Source organism: Penaeus japonicus, unplaced genomic scaffold, assembly GCF_977035675.1.
Source record: "Penaeus japonicus unplaced genomic scaffold, GWHDUDI00000001_assembly GWHDUDI00000041, whole genome shotgun sequence".
NCBI lineage: Eukaryota > Metazoa > Arthropoda > Malacostraca > Decapoda > Penaeidae > Penaeus > Penaeus japonicus.
This window is the reverse complement of record NW_028234443.1, coordinates 927,210-937,209: the sequence shown is the minus strand read 5'-3', so window position 1 is coordinate 937,209 and position 10,000 is coordinate 927,210. Positions and strand designations below refer to the sequence as shown.

Genomic DNA, 10,000 nt, shown 5'->3' with positions numbered 1-10,000 from the left:
GGTCATCGTCATTGAGGTGTAATAAAGGTGTGGGAACGTATTTGTGTGCTGGTTTGTTTATGGATAGAATTGGGATTAGGTTTGCTTTGTATATATGGTTATTTGGTTGCATGCATTTACTATACCCCCCCTACACACACACACATATATAAACACACGCCACTCCCTTACTCAAAAACACACACAAAAACATCCCCCCCACCCCACACGCCCACCTCCTACATAAAAACACACACATATACATATACACGCCCACCTCCTACACACACACACACTCACACACAACCCCCCCCCCCCTCACACACACACTCAACCCCCCACCCCACCCCCTACAAAAACAAAAGACCCCGAACTCCACCACTACTCCACCTAACCTAACCTAACCCTCCCCCACCAGTATGGCTACAGACGACCATCTACCTCGTGTGTGGAGTCCTTACGACGGCATACCTCCTGTATGCCTGGTTCAAGGGGCATTTCGATAAGGCCAAAGAGAGAGATGTGCCCCCGACGTGTCTACAGGACCCTGCTCTTGGCTGGCATCGCTTCGTGAAACTCAAGGTGAGGGAGCTGGCTTATATATATATATATATATATATATTTTTTTTTTTTTTTTTTTTTTTTTTTTTTTTTTTTGGGGGGGGGGGGGTAGTGGTTTTGTTGTTGTTGGTATCATTATCAATGTCATTGTTATCATTATTGGCATCGTTATTTCATCGTTAGCGTCATCATCATTTTTATTATAATTATCATTGTTGTTGTTATCATTGTCATTATTTTTTTGTTGTCATCACCATCATTCTTATGCTGATAACAAAAATTATTATAATAAGCCTGTTATTATCATCATCATCATCGTAATCATCATCACCGTAATCAGTATCATTGTTGGCGATAATACTATAAACAACGTAATAAGCTTACATACTCTTATTAAACTATTGAAATGAATTTTTCTACCATGCTTGATAGAGAGAGATAGAGAGAGAGAGAGAGAGAGAGAGAGAGAGAGAGAGAGAGAGAGAGAGAGAGAGAGAGAGAGAGAGAGAGACATAGAGAGAGAGAGAGAGACATAGAGAGAGAGAGAGAGAGAGAGAGAGAGAGAGAGAGAGAGAGAGAGAGAGAGAGAGAGAGAGAGAGAGAGAGAGAGAGAGAGAGAGAGAGAGAGAGAGAGAGAGAGAGAGAGAGAGAGAGAGAGAGAGAGAGAGAGAAATGAAAGAGAGTGAGTGTGTGTGTGTGTTTGTGTGTGTGTGTGTGTGTGTTGGCATACATTAAGCAAGTTCATAACCAAACGGTCGCTATACCAGCTTATGTCATATGGTAGTCTACATACACCGTTTTGAATTGAAGATTAAAAGACACATAACAAGATTATCGCCTTTAAACTGTCATTAGTCCACCCCCCTCCCCCACCCTCTCCCGGCCACCCCCTCCCTCCCCCCCCTCCCACCGTGCCTCTAATCCCACTACCTTTCCACTTAGTGTGACCAGTTGTGTGAAAATGCTCACCCGGTACAAACAAGTATAGATTAAGATAACACAGAAAAAGAAAAAGAACAAAGCTTTACGGACTCCCGCGGTACAAACTGTCAAAAGACATGAACTGAAATAATAATAACAATAATAATAATGATAAATAAATAGATAAAACTAAATAATAATGATAAATAAATAAATAAAACTAAATAATTATGATAAATAAATAAATAAAACTAAATAATAATGATAAATAAATAAATAAAACTAAATAATAATGATAAATAAATAAACAAAACTAAATAATAATGATAAATAAATAAATAAAACTAGTCTATATCCCAGCCTGTCAAACAAAAGCTGCGATAGTTTATCTGAGGCGAGGAAAAGAAAATTCCCAAATAATGAGACAAAAACATATGTGATAACTGCCTGTAATTCCTAACTTCTAGAAATTCTAATCACTCACCTGGTTAGATAAGACGCTTATTAACGATAGTGAGTGAATTAGAGTACGGGAGATAGGAGCAAGAAATAAGAGTGTAGGTTAGGCCAGATATGTAGAGGAGAAGTTACACCCAAGATAAGGCCCTTTAATTATGCAATGTATTTTTTTTCCCTGAAATTCGTTATGATCTTCGAACTATATTGTTGTACAGTTAGTGAAATTGTCACTGTATCTATGTTCATACCATACCTAAAATACAGTAAAAGTCGAAGAGTATTGTGAATATAACCAGTAGTATCCAGTAAGAATTGTGAGGCGATGAGCTGTTGACAGGAAATGTTTACGAGTTCTTGTTCGTCTTGTTGTGGTTGGACTCGTGTGAGGAGTCAGGATTGTCATGCATCAGCATTGTTGATTAGGAGCGGAGAAAGACATGCATGCATGCAGAAGCACACGTGCGCTCGCGTGTCTGTTTGTGTGTGTTAATGTATATATGTATGTATATATATATATATATATATATATATATATATATATATGTGTGTGTGTGTGTGTGTGTGTGTGTGTGTGTGTGTGTGTGTGTGTGTAAAAATATATATACCTTCTCTCACACTCACACACACTCAGTGTATATCCATTCTCTCTCAGGTAGCGATGCAGACAATAATATCTCTTAAGTACCAAACCCGGACATCCGGATCTCTGACCTTAAAGGGCAGGAAAAGGGTTGAGGAAGTGGGTGGGGAGGGGCGGCGCTTGGAAATTGTCTGGGGGGAAGGGGGGGAGGGATGAGGACTCGTGCGGGGGGGGGATGAGGACTCGTGCGGGGGGGGGGGGGGGGGGAGGACTCGTGCGGGGGGGGGGGGTCAGGACTCGTGTTGCCGATTAGGAGATTTTCATGCTTGATTAATGATGGGTGAATCTTAGGGATTGAAAAAAGGGAAGGGTTTGGAGAGGAATTATTTCTGCTCGTCTCAGAATTACGGTTGATGATATTCTGAGATTTGTCAGAGGTAAAAATCCGTGCTTTCGAATTATTTACTCCAGAACAGAAGGAATGGGGAAAAAATGCACGAGGTAGTGACAGAATTTTAAAAAAGTAAATGGGAATTATGCTTTAGTTATGAAAATAGACCGAGAGAGATAAGAATTGGAGAGACATACCGAGTCGGTCGAGTAGACAGGCAGCTGAAGGTCTCAGGTCACCCGAGTAGACAGGCGAAATAAGGTCCTTGGGGGGGGGGGGGAACCCGCCTCTCACACCCCCCGTGGCAGCTGGGCGTGTGACCCCCCACCCCCCATGGCAGCTGGGTGTGTGACGGGAACTCAGGTCACGAGGAAGTAAAACATCCTACATTAAGACTTGCAGGAAACATTCATCTGACATGATGAATCTTAAAATTCATGAATGATAATCAATTGCTTAGACACGGTATTAGGTTAAGATTCTAACTTTAAGTAGCGTTTCATTTTTCTTTGATAACGACTTCTAATCTCTTGAGATACCGACAGTTAAGAACTACTTTTTTTGTTCTTTACGAGGAAGCTGTAACCTTGAAATAATCACTTGTATTTATATATTATGTAATTGTCATTATGTCCATCGACATAATGACAATAATGACATAATCGCTTTTGCTATTTAATTCCATATAATGCAATTATCAATGTAATCTGTATCTTTCATGTCATTCTAGTTACATATATATCCTACCACATACACATATATACATACATATACGTACGCTCGTTGCTTCACCTATCTGCCTACCCCTCTTTTACTGTCACGTCAGACATACCACTGTTGTTTCCCTTTGCAAGAGCTATGCATTGATGCAACACTTCCCTCATCACATTCCAGATGTCACAAGTCACAAGAAAACACGTGATTCACACATCTCCTGAGACAAGTCACACATTGTGGCAGAGAGTCTCCTCTCGGGGAGCAGAGGAGCAACACCTCGCTGCTCCTCCTCGGAAGAGCAGCCCTTTTTCAAACGTCCTATTATTCAAGCTTAAGCAATAAACCAAGAAAGCTGTATCGGCAATGTTCTTCACACCCTCAGCCATGCAATCATATACATGTAGAGCTCAACTCGGACTTATTAATGAAACAGGCGTTCCTTTTTCCTTTTTTTTTTTTTTTTTTTTCTTCTTTTTTGATGATTGGTTGTCATCTATTAATTTGTTGTCGGGTGTCAGCATATACCATTAGCGTTAAGTATTAGGCATGCATTTTTCATCATTCGGTTCTAATATCTCTTGAAATAAAGTCTGCTAATGTCTGCATATCTTTTAAAGTCCATATAATGTCCATCTCATACTGCATCGAAGTGCAGTGCGAATAACACGTATGTGAAAGACCTCGACTAAACTTTCTTTTTTTCTCTGCCAATCCATCTCCGTCGTTTCTAATCGCCCTATAACCATAATCTAAACAATGCACAGGTATCATCCCATAATTTATAATATACTCAAAACCATTTACTAATCCCCCAGAATGTAAAACTACACTACGTCGAGGCTGGCAGTGCGGATAACCCCCTGGTGGTGATGATTCACGGAGCTCCGGACTTCTGGTTCACTTGGAGGAAGCAAATTCCCAGCCTCGCTAATTACTATTGGTAAGGATTTTGTTCATTATGAATTGACAAAAAAGGAGGGAAATGTATTACTTATATGATAAGAGGTAGAGGAGATACATGAATTAGTAAGATTAAGGGAAATAAATATATTAGTTGATACAAATTACAATATTAACAAGAAGAGATATTAGCAGCTAGTCCTAACGATGTCGGATTATGATCGTAACTACGATATGATCGTAATCACGCTTACAATAATAGGCCTAAGTAGAAAAATAACAGGTTGTGGGTTCTGGAGGGAGGTAGGAAGAGAGAGAGGAGGGGGTGGCTGAGATGAAGATATATAGAGAGACAGAGATAGAGATATTGATAAAGAGAGAGAGAGAGAGAGAGAGAGAGAGAGAGAGAGAGAGACAGACAGACAGATATATAGATAAAGAGAGAGAGAGAGAGACAGATATATAGATAAAGAGAGAGAGAGACAGAGAGACATATAGATAAAGAGAGAGAGAGAGAGAGAGAGAGAGAGACAGATATAAAGATAAAGAGAGAGAAAGCCAGACACAGAGATATAGATATAGATAAGAGAGAGAGAAAGAGAGGACGATAAAGAGAACGAGTGAGAGTAAGATCGAAGGAGAGAGAAGAAAAAAGAACATATATGCTTGATTTTTGAAACATTCTGCCTCAACACCGCCTACATAGGTATTTGCAATGCGATATTATAATATTGCAAATATTGCAGGGTCGTGGCCGTGGATCTGCGTGGCTGCGGCGACTCTGACACGCCCAGGCTGAGGACGCAATATTCTGTCGACATTATTGCAGAAGACATTGTCCACCTCATAGGCAGTTTAGGTGAGTTACAGCTTGTGTTGCAGACTTTATATTATTTGTTATGGTGACTATTATTTGTATTGTGGTTAAAATGGCTTCTAATGTTCTAAAATACTGTGGAAGACGCGTGTTACGGCAATTTTATTGGTTTTGTTTAGGTTAGGATGGTTTTAAACACACGAAACTGCATTAAATTGGATTACAGTCATAGTAGTGTTTGTTATTATGGTTAAAATGACTTTAAACGCATTGGAATATAATGAGAATGTGTTGCAGTCATGTTATTATAATATGTATGTTGAGGTAAAATGCGGTTGAAAATCCGTTAGCCATATTTGTGTGATTAAAAATGTTATAGGGGTCCTGTGATTATGAAAATTGTAATTCAGACATGCTAAAAAATTAAGATCGTGAATCTCATTGATGTAATGTCAGTCATATTGTGATTAATCTCACAATTAGCAAACAGGAATACAAAAAAAAAAAAAAAGGATTCGTAACTGGCAGAACAGAAGAGCTTTAAAACAGAAGACATTTTTAATTCTATAAACACAGTAAGGAACACCCATATATAACAATCCTAACTCTCACAGTCTTTTTCCAAATGATCAACATGCAACAACAAAAATAACAAATCTTAACCATGCACACACAAAATAAATAAATAAGAAAACCGACAAGAAATCTAACCTTTATAGTAAAACTATTTCACCCCCACCCAGGTCGAGACAAAGCCCACCTAGTGTGCGCGGGCGTGGGTGGGCTGGTGGGCTGGCATATGGCACAACGCTACCCCGAATTGGTATCAAAGATGGTACTCATTCACTCACCACATCCGTACATCATCAGGCAGCATATTAACTCGATTTGGAGCAATTATTTGAAAATGTGGTGAGTTGGACTGTTTTTTTTCAAGTGGTTTGAGAATTTTGTCTTTTTTTGTTTTGTTTTTGTCACTTATTTTTTTTTTGTTAGTTATTTTTGTTTTGTTTTTGTCACTTATTTTTTTTTTTGTTAGTTATTTTTGTTTTGTTTTTGTCACTTATTTTTTTTTGTTAGTTATTTTTGTTTTGTTTTTGTCACTTATTTTTTGTTTTGTTTTTATCACTTATTTATGTTTTGTGTTTGTCACTTATTTTTGTTTTGTTTTTGTCACTTATTTTTGTCATTGTTATTTTTTTGTTTTTGTTATTGTTTTTTTTTGTCACTTATTTCTGTTTTGTTTTTGTCATTGTTATAGTCATATTTATTATCAATTTCAATATTAGTAGTATTATTATTGATGATATCGTTAATTATATTATTGTTAATTATATCATTAATTATATTGTTTTTAATTATATTGTTCATTATATTTATATTATCATCATTTATAATGTTTATTTTTATCATTATCGATATAATTATCATTTTTTATAATCACTGTCATAATTATTAGTAGTAATGGTAGCAACATCATTATTAACATCATTATCAACATCATTATATTCCATCATCCATATCATTACCCTCTTCCTCACCACCTTAGATTCCTATCACAACCATCAGTCAGTTACCTACCTATCGCCCCCCCCCCCTCTCCCTATTGCAATAACGACCTTACAACCACTACCCCATCAGCAACAACCACCAACATTTCCTTATGTTTCCAGGTACATGTTCTTCCTCCAACTCCCATTGCTACCCGAGTACGTAGCTCTTCTCAACGACAGAAGTGTTATAGACAGGATTCTGAGGCCTTTGACTCGAGCCAAGGCGGTCTCGGAACAGGAGGTCGAAGCTTATAAGTTCACGTTTTCTAGAAGAGGTTTGTGTTGGGAATAATTTTTATTTATTTTTTATTTATTTTTTTATTTATTTTATTTTTATTATATATATATATATTTTTAAGTTTTGTGAAAATAAAATTGTTATAAGATAAGATTGTTATGGAATAAAAAGATAATATGAAAAAAAAATTAATAAAATGATAGATAAAATATTTAAAAAAAATGGAAAGGGTATGTGTTGGGATTGACTTTTTATTTTTTATTTATTTATTTGATATTATCATTATTTTTTTTTAAGTTTTGTGAAGAAAAAAAGGGTTTTGGAGAACGTAAGGTTTAATAGGATGATGTTATATACATGTATAAAAAAAACGAATTAAAAAAAAAAAACACCCATTCCAGAGGACTGGACTGGCGCCCTCCACCACCTCCGCCAGAGCCACGTCACGGGAAGGGGCGTGCAGGAGGAGAAGCAGCCCGACCTGGTGACTGTGCCCACGCTGTTGGTCATGGGAGATAGTGACCCCATCCTACCCCTCGACACGGCTTATAGATCAGCTGGTGAGTGAGTGGGGGAGGAAGGGAGGGAGGGATGGGGGTGAGGGGGAGGGAGGGATTAGGGAGAGGAGGAGGGATTTGGGAGGAGGGGGGGAGTGAGTGGGGAGGAGGAGGAGGGAGGGAGTGTGGAAGGGAGTGGTTAGGAAATGATGGGAGAGGAGGGGGGGGGAGTGGGGAGTGAGTGAGTTAATGAGTGAGGAAGGGATTGGGGAGGAAGGGTGGGGGGAGGGATGAGGAGGAAGGTTGGATGATGAGTGAGTGAGTAAGGAGGAAAAGGAAGAAAGGAAGGTTGTTTGGGTGATGAGTGGGTGAGTGATGAGGATTGGGTGGTGATTGGGTGATGAGTGAGGAAGGAGTTATAGAAAAGGAGGAGGAAAGGAAGGGTGGGTGGTGAATGATGAGGAAATGGTGAGAGGGGAGGAGGGAAAGAAGGTTGGGTGATGAGTGACGAGGATGATTGAGAGAGCATGAGTAAATAGAGGCTGAATGGCGTTTTGCTGATTAGCCAAATGAGAAGAAGGAAGGAGGGAGGAAAAGTGAAAGAGAGGGAGAGAGAGAAGGGGAAAAATGAAGTTTTTGTGGTGAGCGATGAGTGTGGATGGAGAGAGAGAAAGGGGGAGACAGAGGGGGAGAAAGTAAATGAGACACAAAAAGATAGTGCTTTATTCATCAGTTGGTGAGTAAGTGAGTAAGTGCGGAAATAGGATGAGTAAGTGAGTAAATAGGAAAGTAAGTGAATATGGAGACCAACGAACAAATAAAAGAAAACGAAAAAGATACATGTCATAAGAATCATGATATAATAATAGCAATAATTATGAGAAAAATAATCATAATGATAATGATTATAGTAATGATATTAATAATGATTATGATAATAATGACAACACCAACAAAACAACAATAATAAAAAGGATGATAATAATAACAACAACAATAATAATAACATTAATCATAATAACAACAAACATGATATAGATAATAAAAAAATGGTCTTGATAATAATAAAAATTATGTTCTTGATAATAACGGTAGCAGCAAAATGACAAGTAGAACATCGGCCATCATGCAACCTCCCCTCCCCCTCCGGCTCTCCGTCCACGCGTCCTTCGGGGGACTTTGGCAGTGCTTATGGGTACCTCCCCCCTTCCCCTTCCCTCCCCATCTCCACTCCTCACTCCCCCCTTTCCCCCTTTCCCCATCCCCACTTCCCCTCTCCTCCTTCCCTCTTTCCCCCTCCCCCCTTCCACCTTTCCCCTCTCCCCATTTCCCCCTTCCCCACTCCCCTCTCCCCCTCCCCACTCTCCACTCCCCGCCTCCCCAACCCGGGGAGGCGATCGCACGAGGACTATGATGGTGATGGTGATGATTATGATGACTGATAGGAATGAGGGTAATAATGACGATGATGAAGTAATAACAATGAGAATGATAGCAGTAATTATGATGATGAGGTTAATAATGACGATGATGAAGTAATAACAATGATAATGATAATAGTAGTTATGACAATGAAGGTGATAATGATAGTACTAATGATGTGGTGTGATAGTAATGATCATGATAGTATTAAGGACGTGGTGTGATAGTAATAATAACAATGACGATGTCGTAACGATGATTGTTTTAATTATGAAAATAATTATGATAGTAATGATATTAATAATGATATAATTGTGTTAATAATAATGATAGGAATGACTATGATAATAAAGTCCCTGGTGAAACCTTAGCAGCGCTTGTCTCTGCCCGACTGAATGCCCTTCCTTCCTATTATCCCAGTGGGCATCTCACGATCTCCTATTAATAATTAATCTGTTTGTTTCATGCTACGTTAATCTGTTTGTCCAGGAAGGACTTGTCAGGATTATGGTGGTATTTGCATAAATTTTTCACTGCATATTTTAAACAAAAACAAACACTCGTGGCTTGGAGTGTTCTGGGTATGTGATGTGCGAAGCATTACTGTTGTCGTGATTATTATTATTTTGGTTTATCATCTTCATTATAGTTATTGCCATTAGTAATGGTACGATTTTACTACCATACCGACTGACAAGTGATGGTTGATATTTGTTGTTGATTTGGGCTAAGAAGTACAGTTGTTCTTAATATTTCCCCGAAAGAGCTTTGTTTGCAAAATATAAAATAAATAGATAAATGAATGATAATAATGATAGTAATAATAATAAGATGAAGAATATACACATAATGTGTGTAGATATTTCCTCGATATAAACCTACATAAATTATTAGCATATCTCCCTGGACATCTAATCCACCCACCCACTCACCCATTCACCCACCCGCCCATTCACCCACCCACC

At 38.5% G+C, this 10,000-nt stretch overlaps 1 protein-coding gene across 1 annotated transcript in view; it reads left to right on the top strand.

The window, feature by feature from the left end:
• LOC122251037 (epoxide hydrolase 4) overlaps window positions 1–10,000 on the top strand; it is a 13,384-nt gene that overhangs the window by 1,787 nt on the left and 1,597 nt on the right. Inside the window, exons 2-7 of the mRNA XM_086534617.1 lie at window positions 398–561; window positions 4,424–4,548; window positions 5,255–5,367; window positions 6,069–6,237; window positions 6,999–7,153; window positions 7,518–7,676. Coding sequence (XP_086390743.1) covers window positions 398–561; window positions 4,424–4,548; window positions 5,255–5,367; window positions 6,069–6,237; window positions 6,999–7,153; window positions 7,518–7,676 — 885 coding nt within the window. The remainder of the gene's footprint in view (window positions 1–397; window positions 562–4,423; window positions 4,549–5,254; window positions 5,368–6,068; window positions 6,238–6,998; window positions 7,154–7,517; window positions 7,677–10,000) is intronic.